The sequence below is a fragment of the Channa argus genome, chromosome 5 (genome assembly GCF_033026475.1).
Source record: "Channa argus isolate prfri chromosome 5, Channa argus male v1.0, whole genome shotgun sequence".
Taxonomy (NCBI): Eukaryota; Metazoa; Chordata; class Actinopteri; order Anabantiformes; family Channidae; genus Channa; species Channa argus.
In genome coordinates, this window is record NC_090201.1 from 1,964,380 (window position 1) to 1,981,797 (window position 17,418).

The window sequence follows — 17,418 nt, forward strand, 5'->3', positions numbered from 1 at the left end:
AATCCTTTAAAACGTGTTTGATGCAATAAATGTAGTGTAATTTTACACAGGTCCATCGTTCTTGAATTTACTGTGCTCCTCACCACTGCCAAACTGGAGACTGCAGATCATATGCAAGTATCAGAGGCATCCATTAAATATACTGCCTAAATCAAATTGTAATTCAAATAAAAACAGACTTTGATTATTTTTGCTAATTTGTGCCGAATTAAAAAGAAAATCACCAGGAGACGTAATATTGACGAGAATGAATGAACGTAAGTTTGCAGTGACCATCAAAATTAGATCAGTTTAAATCCTGGTGGTTGTTTGTGGCAAATTGGAAGAAATTCCCTCAAGTCATTCTTGAGATATTGAGTTAATAGGAATGGAATGATGGATAATCTGAAAACATAAGGCCTCCAGCTACAGCTGTCACCAGTGCAGAGTCATAACTAGCCCAACAAATCACCTCCATAAGTCAAACCCTTGCCCCCCAGAAGTATTTGACCTAATGCTCAATGATAACCTATGCAGTTCACAGCAACACAGTCACAAATCAACTACAGTTGAATCCAGACACGGACAAACACGTCTCCAGATGTGCTCATCAGCAACTCACTGGTTTATGTTTGTATCAGGGACGTGATTTAAACAGACTGTGTTTAATGATGTGAACATGCAAGTGATACTTTGCATGTATGATGTATAAAAGAACTGAACAGACCAACAGACCGGACCATGTCCTCGTTTAGTCATGAAATTTGATCTCATCTTCACCAAAGTCACAAGTATCAACATATTTTTTAGCATATTTCTAAGTTGATAAAATGTAAAAAACAGTAAACTTCATGTCTGTATTAAACAGACCCAAAAAACATACTGGTCCCTCCTTGGATGCACTACTTTTATCAATTAAAAACTCACTATAAACAGGAGTGGCAGTCGTCCACGCACCTCAGGGTCAGTGGTTCGATCCCCAGCCCTGGCTATATGTCAAAGTGTCTCGGGCAAGACCCTAATTCAAAGATTTTAAAGTCTTACATTTATTTCTTCAACTTGTGTTATTTTCAACTCAGTTCAGGGAAACCTGGGGGTCTCTCCTTTTTTTTCATAATAGCGTACTAGCTATTAGACTCACACCTGTACCTGTTTGAAATACATCCCAGAGATGGGGGCTCAAATCTGCAACTTTGGCTGTGTAAATACAAACAAGGGGTTGTCGTCGAGGATGGATGTTCAGTTTCCATCCTCCAAGTACTGCGGAGGCAAAGAGGCTGCCAAAGGAGGAAGCATCTCAAATAATGTGGGGCCATCTTCAAGACATATGCTTCTGTGAACGTCAAAGTATGGGCCCCGTTCTTAATTTTAATACCTAACGACAAACTGCGTGGATGTTTAAACAATGATCATTCTGAACACGACCTTTCCTGCCTCTAGACCTGAATTAAAAGACGACGTGTGTGTTTTAGTTACAGGTACAGAAAGGAGCCGTCTGGCTGCACTGACAGTAAATCACTTCATTTAACTTTAATCCCTATCAAAAATCACATTAAAATTAAATCACTGATCATAATATCTGCCATCAAAACAATTTTCCGCATCCCGACTGACAAAAGCATGTGTGTGTTATAAAGGTTCAGACAGGATCTGTGAGGCTGTCACGCACCAAGGCTACGCTAAATTGCCTTCTATTTTAATAATCGTTAAGAGCACTTCTGACAGCATTTCTCACTGTTTTCATAATTTCTACAAATCCAATACTTGGAAAAAAATCATTAGTTGCATTTGGACACAAAATAGTTCCAAGGAGCTTCAAGCAAAATCTTTTACATTAATGCACACATCATCATCATCATAATAATAATAATAATAATAATAATAGATAAAAATAACAATACAATAATAACGACAAAATAAAATAATAATAATAAAGGAGTAAGCTTCTGGCAGGAACTATGTAATTTGGTAGAGCTCAATAAAAAATTCCGGTTTAGTGGCACAAACATGATTATCACCATAAAACCTTTCTCAGAAGGATTTTTCTTTGTCTACGTGGTCAGATAAAAACTGAAGTCAAGCTTTAAGCTGTTGATTTAAGTGATTGTAACTGACTGTAGACAGCTCATGACAAACCTGTGCCAAGATGGTCCCTGAGTTGTTGCTCACCATCTAAATCAATAGGTACAATTACATGTACTTAAGTTACCAGGTTACAGTTGGCTTTTTGGGGGAAAGCTGATTTCTTAATGGTCTTGTAAAAAAAAAAAGGTGGTTTCCGAAATCGAGGTAGGGGATCAGGGAAACCTGATTTCCCCAGGTTGATCTCTGGCTTCTAATCGTCTTTCTGCAACTGCGCGTGTGTGTAACAAAAGGATGCAGGGAACAAGCAGCTGAGTAAATGATGAACAGCGATAACCGGCTCATTTCTAAAACAAAGTCCACTTAAACTCCGATAGAAATTGTTGCTTTCCCCTGTTGATTTTTTTTTTTTTCAATTCAGACATCTTGCAGAAACCCCACTCTCTCCCCCTGCGCCGTTACTCTGTTGTGACATAAATACAGCCAAGAAAAAAAGAAAGAAAGAAGGAATAAAGGAAATGTGTTTTTCTACTTTTTTAAGTCTAATTAATAATCAGTGAAGCATTCTCAGCATTAACTATTACCACTTTCAGTCTTTGTTGTGCACTTCGTGGAACACTTAGTAGTTCAGGGACAATGTTCATTACTTATGTCTAATGTTTGCACATAAACAACAGGAAACACTGATTGTATGAATAAATTCTTTCTTTTTACAGAAGTGAAACACTGAATATAAATTGAAAGTAAAACAACACTAAGATTTGCTGTCATGTGTGACAGGCAGTGATTCAGGTTGCATAGTTACCAAAACCACTGATGCACTTTACTTAAAGACTTTAAGAAGGAGGTGTGTGTGTGAGTGTGTGTGTGTGTGTGTGTGGCTTAGACTTTGCATTACTTAATAATTCAGCATTAATGATTTACTTTGTCAGGAGATTAAGACTCCTCACTAAGCAGGGCAGCTGTTTTCCCAGGGGAGAAAGCTTCAAACTCAACACTCAGTGCCACGAAAGACTTATGCTTTCAGAGTAAGGATGCCACACATTTTCTTATTTTCTTCAATCAATTGCAATTGCTCATTTTTTTATCCGAAATGAAAATTACAACCTTATTTTTCACTCCATAAAAGAAACATTTCATGTGCATCACTGATGCACAAAATCTATGGGCGTAAACACATTTCGTTTCTTCACCTGCTGATATCACTGATACTAAGACATTATAGAGGCCTGTTGAGACCAGCAGCATGACATAACAACCAATCCCAATGCAACCTACTACATATGCAGTATATAGTACAGCATGTGTCGATGGCAATGAACATGAACATAACCCACTTAATATATAGTCTCACCTGCTGTTAGGCCATTTTTACGTCTAACTCACACTGAAAATGATGGGTCACTATGGAGGAAATTGAAAATAAAAATATAATATAAGTCTGCTGGACAAAGCCCCTTTTTAAAACGTTTTAACACCTGGGAGTGACGTGCATGATCCATTTAAGAGCATACGCACTTAAATTTCTGGAAAAACCCATCAGTGAAATGCCACAGATTTGTCAGGCAGTTCGTCCAGGAAGTAAAGTTTAACATGCACATTTGATTTGACCATTATTTTGGGCTCAAATATGCTTAATCATTATTTTGTGTTATGTAATCCATTTAGAGAGATAGAACTTATTTTATATTTAATATTATTATATATTATATATATTATCGAATATGAATATATATATATATATATATATATATATATATATATATATATATATATATATATATATATATATATATATATATATATATATATATGCTAATATATTCAATATCTGATATATATATTATTGTCACCAATATCAGTTTATTTTTAGTGGGAAAAGTCCTAAAGTAAAATGTATCTTTTTATGTATTGACTCTAAATACCACAATTATGGACATCACAGTAACTTTACAGTTCATTGATGTGTACAGTAGAGAGAGACACTAAACGTACAGCATCATAACTGACAGATTCTTTGGGTATTAACTGGAATTGGTTGAGTCAATGCAGCCTAGTGTTGTTGTTGTTCAAAGTTAATGAGCACAACCTGATGGTCCATGGATCAATAACAGGTATGTGGTGGATGCGTTGGCCTCTTCTTCCATGTGAGCCCATACTGAGCTTCTTCTCAGGACCCCCTGCAGAGGCATCAATCAACTCTACAGAAAGAATGGAGTTGGTGAAAGTAACTTATTTTCATCCGGTCTGCTTTTGTCTACCTGCTGTCTCCTCACTGAGTGACTTTACAGGAAAGAGTTTGAAGTGCATAAGTAACGACTGAGATGCTGCTGACCTATAAAAAAAAAACAACAGTCAACGAAAACATCGCTCTCTTCGTAGCCTTTGGGATTGGTGTGAGCATCAACAGGCAGTAGAGCTTCTGTGGGCTCGTTTGCAAATCTAGAATATCTTTTTCTGAAACGATAACTTTTCTCAGAAATACTTTAAAGCTTTGAACTGAAGAAAACAAATTTGGGACGAATAAAGACCTCATGACAACAGAATCAGGGAAAATATAACACATACAAAAAGATACTATGTTTTGATGAATAAGTTATAGTGATAGTAGTGATTCACTCAGTGGTTTTGAAAACAAAACTAAATCTGAGTAGTTAATTAAAACAGTGGTCTAAGACTGTAAAACCTAAGCTGGACAGATACTTTGGATTGGGCCTGATTTCAGTCGTGTTTTGGTCGCACTGTCCTTTAACGTGCAGTGTGAGCAGGGTCCCCTTACCAAACCAATCACGTTAATCGATGAGTCGGATTTCTAGCATGTCAGAGGTTTCGGTCAGCTTCCTTGCAGTGTGAGCAGGTCCTCGTTCTGATTTCTTTGATGGCTGCTCTTGTCTTAACATTTGGAGCAATGTTAGTGTTTTACATGTTGTGGCCAAACCATGCAGTAAGTTTAATGTTGTGACTGTGATATACAGATTTTTGACTCCATATTATTTATTCTAATAATTATTTATTCTCCCCTTCTTCTTCTGCTTTTCCTGTGGAATCCCAAAACTACTTTTACCACTAAGGATCCACTATATTAAGACTTTAATCTCATGACTGTCTGTAGTCAATCACAATTACTTGGAATTTAATGTTAATAGACATTTTTCAAGCTTTAATACTTAACTCGTATTTAGTCTACATAGGAGTGAACACATGGTACTGATGGTCCTAAAATGGTGAACTGACTACTGATGTCTTTCACTGCTAAGCAGGTACAGTTAGTAGAGTGGTGGAGAACTTGCTATTAAGTTATGTGAAAATTTATGCAAATAAAATGCTGGGAATCAGTGTTCATTCCTGCTCTGAGTCACTCACACCGTCAAGCCCGTATACTTGAGGAAAGGGGTCATTATAACACAATTTCGCGCATTGAAATTGACAGAGTAACACATCAGAAGCTACTGATAAATGTGGCACAGTGTTTGCCTGGTTTAGGGGGAACGGAATCGTACTGGAGCTGGACTTTAAATACCTTGTCCAAGGCCAGCGTGACAATGACAATGAGATAAATGCGAGCTCTGCTTTTTATTTCCCCCTGACCAGAATCCCACCAAAGCACTAAATAATTTAAGCACTACGTGAAGTAATAAGATGTGATGTCCTAAGATGAGAGCTAACAGACCATGGTGGTTCAGTAATGGCTAATTAAATCAGCTTCTCTTATCCTCTTCACAAGAAGCAAAATAGGGAAAAGAGGCCGAGAGACAAAGTTTAACTTCATGAACAACCTGAAGTTCAAACATAAACAAAAATTACACAACACAATTATTAAATACATACATCTCCACACATATTCTATCAATGGTTCAGTTTATTGGCAGCTGGTGTCTGTTGTGCAGCAGCTGGCTGGCTGGTTGTAGCAATAGTAACAAATTATATAATATAAATTACAAATTACAAATAGGTAAATGAAAAAAACAGAAGGAGGTCACATACATAACTATGAGGTTATTTAGATTTCAACAAGGTCTGTGGTGGAGCTAAGTAAAGCCATTAAAATTGCACTGTGGGTTCAGCTCTTCCAAGAGCTGACTAGAGTTCTAAGAAGTTGGACAAGTTCAATGAATGACAAAAGTAATAATTGTAGACTAAGATCTAATATTATCATTGTTGAGTTTGGCTGTAGTCAGTGCTTCTAAAACAACTGATCAGCACATGTGTGTTCAGCCTCCAACAGTGTTCTCTGATTTGCTCGTGCTCCTCCTAAAGTAGTTTGTGGCTTTTGTGGTCCAGCGGTTGTTGTTGCAGCAGAACTAGAAGTGTTCTTACAGTGCTGGTAGCACCTTAACCCCCATCACTACTGGGCTCATCGTTACATTCATGTTACATGTATTGAATGCAATCAGCAAACCCACAAGATCCCACCAGAAGCCAACATATTATTCAAAACATAGCAATGGTATGATATTTTATACTATGATACATATGATCCACTGCATTTCACCTTCACTAGCTTCTCTCCATTGGCTTCCCATTAAATTTAGAATAGAATTTAAAACCCTGCTTCTTACATATAAAGCTCTGAATGGTCAGGCTCCATCATATATAGAAGACCTCATAGCACCATATCATCCCAGTAGACCACTTCGCTCTCAGAATGCAGGCCTACTTGTGGTTCCCAGAATTTCCAAAAGTAGAATGGGAGGTAGAGCCTTTAGCTATCAAGCTCCTCTCTTGTGGAACCAGCTCCCAGTTCAGATTCGGGAAGCAGACACCCTCTCTACTTTTAAGTCTAAGCTTAAAACCTTCCTCTTTAATAAAGCATATAGTTAGTTATAGTTATGCTGCCATAGGCTTAGACTGCTGGGGGACCCACCCCCCAATGCACTGAGCTCCTTTCCTCCTCTTGACCATCTCTCCTCTCCTCTCACCCCGCAATTCTCACCACTGTATGTCATTAACTCTGTGTGCTCTCTCCCGTAGTTGTCTTTGTCTTCCTCTGTCCCCCTCTCTCTGTCCCTTTCTGCAGGTGTCCCCCGGCTTTGAAGCTGTGTGTCTTCCAGCGTGCAGCTACTGGTCCTACCAATCTGCCCGATGTTTTGTTGTTGCTTTTTGTTGCTCTGTTCTTTTCTCTCTCGCCTTTCCACTCACCCCAACCGGTCGAGGCAGATGGCCGTCCACCCTGAGCCTGGTTCTGCTGGAGGTTTCTTCCGTTAAAGGGAGTTTTTCCTCTCCACTGTTGCCTATGGCTTGCTCCAGGGGGAATTGTTGGGTTCTCTTTATATATCTTTATAATCTTGACTTTATTCTGTAAAGTGCCCTGAGATGACTTTGTTGTGAATTGGCGCTATATAAATAAAGTTGAATTGAATTGAATTTGTAGATCTTCATAGATATAGAAAAGTCTATAAGGGCCCAAGTTTTTTTGTGGTTTGAAAAAACAGTGTCGTTGTTACACCAAGTTTCACAGATGATGTGGTGTGTTTCAGAGTGTGACTTTTCTTTGTGTTCATCTCTTCCCATATTTCTGGTATTGCACATAATTCCGGAAACATGTCTTATCCACAATTGTGCAGTGTTTTGTTGAACTCTCCTCTGACTTTGCAGTTATTAAGGTTTAGCGAGTGTTTATATCTGGAAGTAAACCCTCTGTAGGATAGTTCTCTTCTTATGAGTGTAGACTTGATACCCAACCTCCTGCAGGATCTTCTGGAACTGGATGTTCCAGAGCTCACCAGGATTTGTTTTATCCTTTTGATAGTTTATTTCACTCGCAGTAGTAGCTCTTCTCACTTTATACTGATATTTTAAACACAACTGACTCTGAATGCCTCTGCCACAAAAGACAACTAATCCACTTTATACATTTCATCTGCTTTAGTTGAAAAGGAACATTGATCTAATACCAGAAACCTGGCCATGTGATATCTACAGTAGGCAGTCAACTATCCAATTACAGCACTTTCCATACTGGGCAATGCATAAAAGCACTTATTGACTGTTTCATTTCAAACCCACTGATGTGGTATCTACAGTCAACAAAATGAGAAATATGTTCTGCACCACTGCAACTCAAGTCTCTTTAGAAAAAAGAAACTATACAGCCTGTATGAAATGCAATAGAGATAACCATGTAACCATGTCCTGCCTTGGATTGTTTTTCTTTTGTATGCAATTAAAATATTTAATATATTTATTATAATTTTGCTCTTCCTGAGTAAGGCTGATTACTACCGATGTAGACAAAATGAAGAGGGCAGTTAATGCCCACAAAACATTCCTACATAAGGAAGAGCTGAAACCTAAACCTAAAGAAATGTTACTCAGTAACACAAGTGTACATTATAAAATTCATTTTTAAAAAACTTTTAAGAGAAGTAATTGCAAAAAATATCAGGAAATATGAAATCTGTCATTCAAACAGAAAAAAGTGAAAAAACTAAAAAGGTTAATTTTAAACCTGAAGTGATGGAGATAGTTGCAGACATTTACTAACAATTTGATGCGAGTCATCCAGTCAAACTGCGCTTTATGGTTATTGATTTTGACTCAGTGGGTCAGAACAACGTCATTGCCTTGCACGAGAAAGAAAGAGACAGCATTGCTGCAGAGGAAAGGGATGTCAGTGTTCCCACTTACACGTCAAATCGAAGGTTCTGTTTCTCTTCAAAGAAGAAATCAAGGACAAACTTCCTCACAAAGTCAGGGTTCAGTGTGTTATCGATAACTTCTGTCCGACCAAACTGGATAAAAGACAGAAAAAGAGAAAACAAAACAGTCAACATCATGCTGATAAACTTGTACATTCAGTTAAAGAGACGGGACCATACAATAAAAGGGAAACTCCTGAAAGCTCCCAGGGTTACTCAGCATAAACCTTTACAAAAGCAATTTACATAATGGATTTAATCTTGTAAAGCTACTGACTGTTAGTCAGTAGCTATTTGACAAAGTAAACAAAGGCTGAGATAGAACACTTGTCATAAACACAATTACTTGACCAAGGCAACAAGTTGGAACTTATTCTGGACATCAAGTGGACAAGACAAGGACCCTACGAACTAGGGTTGCACAATTTAATCCAAGTCCCACTTTAGAGCTGTTCCTTTTGATGTTGTGTCCATCAACTCACCTTTACATAAGCAATGAAAACCAGCCAACCAACATTGATCAACTTAGATCCATTAAAGGCTTTATATTTTGTCCATAGTTGTCCCTAAACACACCATTTATTTGCTCCATCCTCCCTGGCTCAGTAAGAATAAGGACAGCTGTGGTCAAGTGACAGTAGATAAATAAAGTGGTGGGAGTGGGATCAGGCTATTTTCTGATTGGTTACATTCTTACTTACATTCTAAAACATAATATTCTAAAACACACTCTCACATCAAGGCACTGACATTATGACTATATGACTATATGAGTAATAGAAGCATGTGTGAAAATTTTAATGATAAGATGTTTAAGTTTGAACCTGGTATAAACCTTAATACTAACTGTCTTAGTGATTATATAGAAAGACCCAGTAGCCCATTCCCCCTAAAAATGTTTTTTTTTTTTTTAATGAAAAACTTTTTTTCGCAGGTTTTGGAAAGGACAGGAGGCACAAGATCCTGTTCCCTCAACCAACACATAAGCAGGTGAGCTCTGTAACTGCTCTTGTGAAGGGAATTCTGGATGGAAATAAAGTAGTTTAATAAGGGAGAACAGGGAGCAGGTGGAGGAAAATCTAGAGAGGTGGAGGTCTGCTCTGGAAAACAGAGGAATGAAGCTTAGCCTCAGTAAGACAGAATACATGTGTGTGAATGAGAGGGACCCAGGTGGAACAGTGAGGTTACAGGGAGCAGAGGTGAAGAAGGTGCAGGAATTTAAGTACTTAGGGTCAACGGTTCAGAGTAACAGAGAGTGTGGAAAAGAGGTGAAGAGGCGAGTGCAGGCAGGTTGGAACGGGTGGAAAAAGTGTCAGGTGTGTTGTGTGATAAAAGAGTATCAGCGAGAATGAAAGGAAAGGTGTTCAAGACGGTGGTGAGACCAGCAATGTTGTTCGGCTTAGAGACAGTTGCACTGAAGAAAAGACAGGAGGCAGAGCTGGAGGTAGCAGAGCTTAAGATGTTGAGGTTCTCTTTGGGAGTGACGAGGATGGACAGGATCAGGAATGAGTACATCAGAGGGACAGCTCATGTTAGATGTTTTGGAGATAAAGTCAGAGAGGCCAGATTGAGGTGGTTTGGACATGTTCAGAGGAGAAACTGTGAATATATCGGTAGAAGGATGCTGAGGTTGGAGCTGCCAGGCAGGAGGTCTAGAGGAAGATCAAAGAGGAGATTTATGGATGTAGTGAGGGAGGACATGAAGTTAGTTGGTGTGAGAGAAGAGGATGCAGAGGACAGGGTCAGATGGAGACACATGATTCGCTGTGGTGAATTGTATGCAGTCACTCTGTAAGTGGCAGCATATTGTACTGTGTGGGGCAGTACAGTCACCGGGTGAACGCAGTAGACACAACATTCCAGATTTCAGATCCAGCCTTCTAACTTCCTATTTACAAAGTGTCAATGCCCGTTAGTTAGTCAGTGTATTTATGTAATTGACTACATCAATACGTCACCCAAACCCTAGACATATAATCTTATGTTTGTTCTAATACATGCCCTTATAGTCATCAGTGTTTTTTTTTTCCTTGGTTTATCTGAAATTTACACAATTTCTACTCAGAGTAAAGGAGAGAGAGAGAGAGCTGACAGACTTCTCTGTTAGTTCTGTGCGTGCTGATGACCTCATTTTAACACTTTATCCACCGTTCATGTTTCATTCTTACAAAGCTTTACAGTGCAAACACTACTGTAATGTGAGGAGGTAGAATTAAAACATGAATTTAAAAAAGCATGAGATCATATATACTGTATTTATAAAATAACCTTATTCTATCTGAAATAATTTTAAATGCCATGTAGGCCTTTAACAACATTAATAACATACGTGTAGTCATTTAGCAGAGGCTTTTATCCAAAGCGACATAGTTATAGTCAGTTTAACTGCTAACCGGATGATGAGCTAAATGTGAAAAAGTGCGTACATGTTGGTCCTGATGTGCATTTTGAATTTATTCACAAAATGGGAGCCTAAAAAGACTTGTTGGAGTAATTTGATGTTGAATTAAAACTGAGAGGTGGTTACATGGTTTATATTGGCTGTTTTAAGCAGTAAAGAAAGTAACACTGACGAAGAAAAACGTAAGGTGCATCTCTGGCTCGGCACCATTGACGGTGCTCAGGTCGCACTGCAGGTCCTGCTGCCTGTATCATTACCAGCAGAAAAATCCATCTCTCACACTCAGTTGAGGTGGGAGGGTTTGTCCTGCCTGCTGCATTTTGCCTTGAGATGACTTTGTTGTAAATTGGCGCTATATAAATAAAGTTGAATTGAATTGAATTGAATTGAATTGAATTTTCCTGTAACTTCTAGTCACAGAACCCCTCAAGCTTGTTTGCTTGTATTTTAGCCAGGTGTCTGTACCTAATTTTCTCCATGCTGGTATCGTTACTAAAATGAATTAGTGATGATTCACTGCCATGCATGAATCATAAATAAAAATAGTTTAATTTTATGCATGGGCCATGATAATGAAGATATGGAAAACATAATGCACGGCAAAAATTGTGCATTGTCAGTATTAAAAGGCTAAAAAAAGAAAAAAAAGCTCCAAAACGTTGCTAATCATGGGGAGCTCATGTCTTATTAAAGAGAGCTGAGCTCCCTCTAGCTCCCCTGTAGTTTACACCATGGATAGGATCCTCTTTTGAGGTCAGTATGTGTTCCCACAGTCCGTTTTGATCTTTGCAAGGCAAGTAGGGCAGTTAAAAGCATTTGGGAGAGATATAGTTAGCACAGGTTGCTTCCCAATAATTCTGGTATTTATGTTAAAGTTAGTTTCACTAATACTATATTTGTTCCAATGACATTGTTGTCTATTATTATTATTATTGCCGGTTCTCTGCTGCTGTTGTTTGGGTTCTTTTTTTTTTCAATGAACTGCATTTTGGATCTGTTGTAATTATCCTCAGGTCTATGCAGCTCAGGTGAAGCTGTTTGTGTGTTCTCCTCAGATCTCTTTTTAAAATTGATTTATGCATGTCGAGATTATGTTTTTCCATGCAAATGTTTTGGGTTGTGTTTAGAATTTTAACCTCCGAAAAGGTCTACTCTGTGTGGCTTTGCTATATCAGAGTCAAATGACTCAAAACGCCAAAGTTTCCAATTGTTGTTCCGAAAGTAAAGGAAAAAATCCCAGTAGCATTTGTTACGCAGCCTTGGAATAGAATTGAAATGAATCGTTCTTATTTTAAATTATTGGTTATTCTAATAGTTGTAATATTCAATATTTATGTTTTGGCAGCATTTAATGATTTTCCATAAAACCTGGACATTCGCAGGCTAAACCACATATGATAAAAAGAGATAATTGAGTGACTTGAGTGACAACAATTGCTAAAGAATCCTTATTTATGCTCATACAGTACACGTACTCCTGTTTCATTGTTCTGCCTGATCTCTGTACTTGTACTTGTCTGTTTGGTCTGAGGTTTGGTTAGTTGTTGGTCACTGTTTATCTACCTCTGTTTCACACAGATTAATATTTTGTCCTTGTTTATCCCTTTACTGTCTTGTCAGGATTTTGTCATATAATGTTATATAATTTGTCTGTTGTCTCTATTGTTGCCTGTGTTTTCCTGTCCTCCTAGTGTTTTAACTCCCAATTCCCTAAAATAAAACCCCTTTTATTTTAAAACCTCCTCTTGCCGTCTCCTTAAAACCTAATCTGTGACATTGCCTCCATGTTCATTTTGTTTTGAAGATACTTTTTTTCCACAATTTTTGAGTTTGATATTGATCAAGTGTTTATTGCTGCCTGACCAAACTCGCTGTCCACTGATGTGATGCTGCTTGGGCTGTCTCCTGCATTTGACACAGTGAATCATTAGAAGTCATGTCGTTCCTTAAAAGATGTTTGCACACTCTCCGTGTCCTACTTGACAGGTCGCTCCACCTGATCTAGGTCTAGGACTCTTGGTACTGTCTTTTAGTTGCATGGTTTGTGACTGTTCCGTTTTTCCATCTACTGCATATAGCACTAAGGTGATGGCACCTATTGGTGTTTGCCTGGTTGACATACATGTATAATGTAGAAGTGAATGTCAGTGCAAGACTCTCCCCGTTCAGGCACAGAGGATTTCACCACCATCATCCATTCACTTATTATCTGTAACTGCTTATCCTGTTTAGGTCGACAGGGGGCTGGAGCCTATACCAGGTGTCATAGGGTGAGAGGCAGGGTACACACTGGACAGGGTCATCTCAGGGCCAGAAAGACATACACAGAGATTCACATTTACATTCACACCTACAGGCAATTTACAGTCACCAACTAACCTAACGTGCATGTGGAGGGAGACATGCAAACTCCACACAGTAAGGCCACAGAAACCTTCTCGTTGTGAGGCAGCAGCACTAACCTCTCCATCATCGTGCTGCCCCTGCTACCATCATGGTAGAACCAAAGCAGATCAGAAGTCCAGAGTAACTCTGGTCGACAAACAGTGTTATCAAAGATTTTTGCAGGCTGGACCTTTTTGAATGTGTGATCCCTACAATGCTGTAAAATAAACTGGGTAAATGTTTTACATTCTCATTTTTTAATTTAAAAGAAAGACAGGACAACCCAAGTGGACTAACATCTACTGAATCATTTGCTCTGGAGCTGATGAGTCAAGTCAATCATGGGGGTTAAAGACTCAATCAAATCCCAAAAAAAAGTGTGTGTGTGTGTGTGTATGTATATGTGTGTGTTTGCACACCCTCGTGGGCCTACGAGCTGCACCGTAGTGCAAGCAGGAAAACAGCCTGACAGCACTGAGGCAATCAGGCCAGCTTTTCTCTCTAAGTGTGGTGCATCTGTAATGAACTGCCGACGAGTCGAGGACATGGAAGTTGGAGAAAAATTAGGACAGAGAGACAAGCAGAGAGAGAGAGAGTGAGAGAGTGAGGTTGTCCCAATGGATCAGCAGTCCAAAAATTCATGTATCACCCTCACTATGGACAGAAAATGTCACTTGAAACAGGGATAAGATAATTGTTATTGTTATTCCCCAGAAGTAGTTGGAAAAGTAGGTTAGCATGTCTGCGTGTGCCTCCTGAGGGAACAGGTTAGGCAAGCATTCCGGCACTGGCACGAATAAGCTAATAATGCAAAAGAGTAAAATGTTAGAGTAATACAAAGTACTATGTTTTCAGTGCTGGACCACGGCTTCGAGGGCCTGAATACCATCACTTCCCAACTGCCTGCGCTGTTAGCAGTGTTACAAACCCACGTAAACACCGTTTAAACTTAAAGTAAATATGTGCGATTGTGACCATGCAACACAGTTCAGTTTTCGGGATACTGAACTTCACTGCTGACCATGGTGGGATTCCCATTCCAATTCCAACGCGTGAGTTCAACATGGCCAGACCCGTGTTCTCCCATGTTCCGTCTGTGTCTGCCTGTAAGCTTTAGATGGAGACTTGGGCCTTATTGGGAGAAAAAGTGCAGTTAAAATGGGGGATTAGTTCAATTTTTATTGGGAAACTAGTCCAATATATCATATTTTCAAGCCCCTGTGGCATTGTTATAAAAGTGGGAAATAAATTTAAAAAAGGAAAAATGTGCAGCTCCACAGATTCTCTACAGTACTGCCATCAGGGAAATTACACAGAAGCATTGGAGCCAGATCCAGCAGGTTCAAAGGCAGCTTTGACCCACAGCTCATCATACTGCTGAACTTAGGAGCACTATGAACACATGCACAATACAATAACACACTAAATATGCACTGTGAATATTACTGAAACTTGACTCCATGTGTCTGTAGCACTTTATCATTATTACAGTGTACAGAACAATAAATCTATCCTATGCATACGTTTGGTGGCAGGGTTCTGCATGGCTTGAATGAGGGGACATTCTGACATATGGCAGGAGATAGGAGAACCCTCATTGATTAGTTGGGCAGGATAAACCAGATTTGGATTAGTTGGGGGATGAGAAAGCCAGACTGCAGTTTCACTTACTGTTTTATCATTTTAGCAATTTTGGCAATAAAAAAACTACATTGTTGTATCACCACAGTTAAATATGGATAAAGAAATTCGTAAATAATAAATAGAACATCTTATACATTCACTGAATGAGGATTATGAATATTAAGTCCATATTTATTGCTAGAAATGTTCTTCTTAGACTCAACCTTTAATAATATGCTACTCAACTACTTATATCTCATCCTGACTTTTGCATGTCCTCCTAAAAAGGCTACTTGCACAGTTCCACCTCTCCAGATGCTTCAAAATGCAACAGCATGTCTCATTTGATCAGTCAGTTCAGTGACTTCCAGTGCAAGTCTGCATCAAGTTTAAAGCTCTGTGCATCATCAACAGAGTAGTGACTTCACATTACCTTCCTACCTGAGGAAAAACCCTCCCGCCCACTGTGCTCTACCAGCGAACAATGTCTGGTGCTCACTACACCACACAGGAAAAGATCCCAAGCAAAAGATCTTCATCTCAATGATTCTATGATGGTGGAACCAACTGCCAAACTCTGCACACCCTGTTTCCAAAAATATGAAAACAAGACTCTTCTGCAACTTGCTAAGACTCTCTTTCCTTTCTGACACTTACGTCTCTTGAAACGGAAATAATTCCTCTTGTAGCACTCGGCTTTTAATGACTTCTACCTGACTGCTTTTCGCTTGCTTTGTATTTCACTTTTAAGTCACCTTGGATAAAAGTGCCTGCCAAATCACCAACATTAAAAAAAAGGAGAGAGAGAGAGCTGTAATGTGTCACATCAATGTAAAAGATTTTCACACATTTAAGCAAAAAACACTTCCAGTTTCTTTTCATGTGTTCTTGCTATTTAAGCCTACTGTAGCAAATATGTGTTAAAGTTAATTTGCTGAATGATAAAGGACTTCAGATGCTGTAAAATATTCTGTTGTTGCTAAGTCCAATTGAAGCAGATGTCATGACTGCAGCTGATTTCAACTTCTTACCTATAAAAACGGTGTTGAAAACCTGCAACTCAAAGGCACAGTAAGAACAGTATGCGTGTTCCACCAATTTTAGAAAAAAAAAAAAGACATTTCCTTTATGAGTCAATGGAGATATCGCCCACTCTGATGTTTATTAATGGTAAACTGCCCTCTGCCTCTGTATTAAAATATCTATCTTCGACTCCTAGATCCTTCTAAGTTGAATCATGGATAACCAAACCTGGATGACTGAAAATCTTCACCATCCCCTTTAGATGTAAACTCTTCCAGATAACATTATTTAGAGTCATTCACCGTTCCATAGTTTAGATTATGTCATCTGAAGGAGTTGTGGAGGAGGAAGCTGATCAAAGTTACATCTTCTGTGGTATAAGGAACCATGTGACAACATCACAACTGAAAAACTCCTCCAGATGATGTTAACCTAGCGAATTTGTTCAACAAATAGCGTATTTTAATAAATGGAAGGCCAGTATAATACCATTCATACACATGAACACATTCATACTCACCCAACTAGAACCACAGGATGCAAGGTGATAGTCAGGGAAGCCTCTTTTAACCTACATCAATAGCATTATTAGCCTCCATACAAGCTGCTTAATGCAAAAGGAATTAAAGCTTTAAATGTCGAATCGGTTAGCTTCAAAGTTCCAGCAGTGGATTTGTGATCTGTCCTGCTTTTCTTTTGCCCTGCATGTTTCATGTGTTGCTCCTTGCAAACATGCCAACATGTAATGATCTCTCTGATCTTTCTATCTCCCTGTGTTTGAAAATGTCTGAAATGACGATGTGTTGTGTTGATTAGACTGATTATTGATACCATTGTATTGTAGTTGACACATTTTTTGTTGCAAAAATGATGTGTCCATGATCCCAGTGACTACAGACCTGTGGCTCTAACCTCCCACATCATGAAAGTGTTGGAGAGACGGCTTTTGGAGCCTTTGGTGAAACCATCTCTGGACCCCCTTCCAGTTAGCTTATCAGCCTCAGCTGGGGGTGGAGGACGCTCTCATCTACCTGCTTCACCACCTCTACACCCACCTGGACAAGCCTGTGGGGGTCTGTACGGATTTGTTCTTTGACTTCTCCAGTTCTTTTAACACAATCCAGTCTGTCCTGCTGGGGGAGAAATTAAACAGCATGCTTGTTGACACCCCCATGGTTGCCAATCCTCTTTCCATACAGGAGAGGGGGTGGAAGTGGTTTTGTAGTACAAATACTTGGGTGTCAACCTGGACAATAAACTGGACAGGTCAGTTAATGCAGCATCAAT

At 38.9% G+C, this 17,418-nt stretch overlaps 1 protein-coding gene across 2 annotated transcripts in view; it reads right to left on the bottom strand.

Annotated features, from left to right (window-relative positions):
- The window catches only part of LOC137127369 (copine-9-like), a 147,785-nt gene that overhangs the window by 98,383 nt on the left and 31,984 nt on the right, over window positions 1–17,418 (bottom strand). For both annotated transcript variants that reach the window (XM_067504257.1, XM_067504256.1), the window contains one exon: window positions 8,689–8,792. In XM_067504257.1, the coding sequence (XP_067360358.1) occupies window positions 8,689–8,792 (104 nt within the window). Of the gene's footprint in view, window positions 1–8,688; window positions 8,793–17,418 lie in introns of those variants that run through there.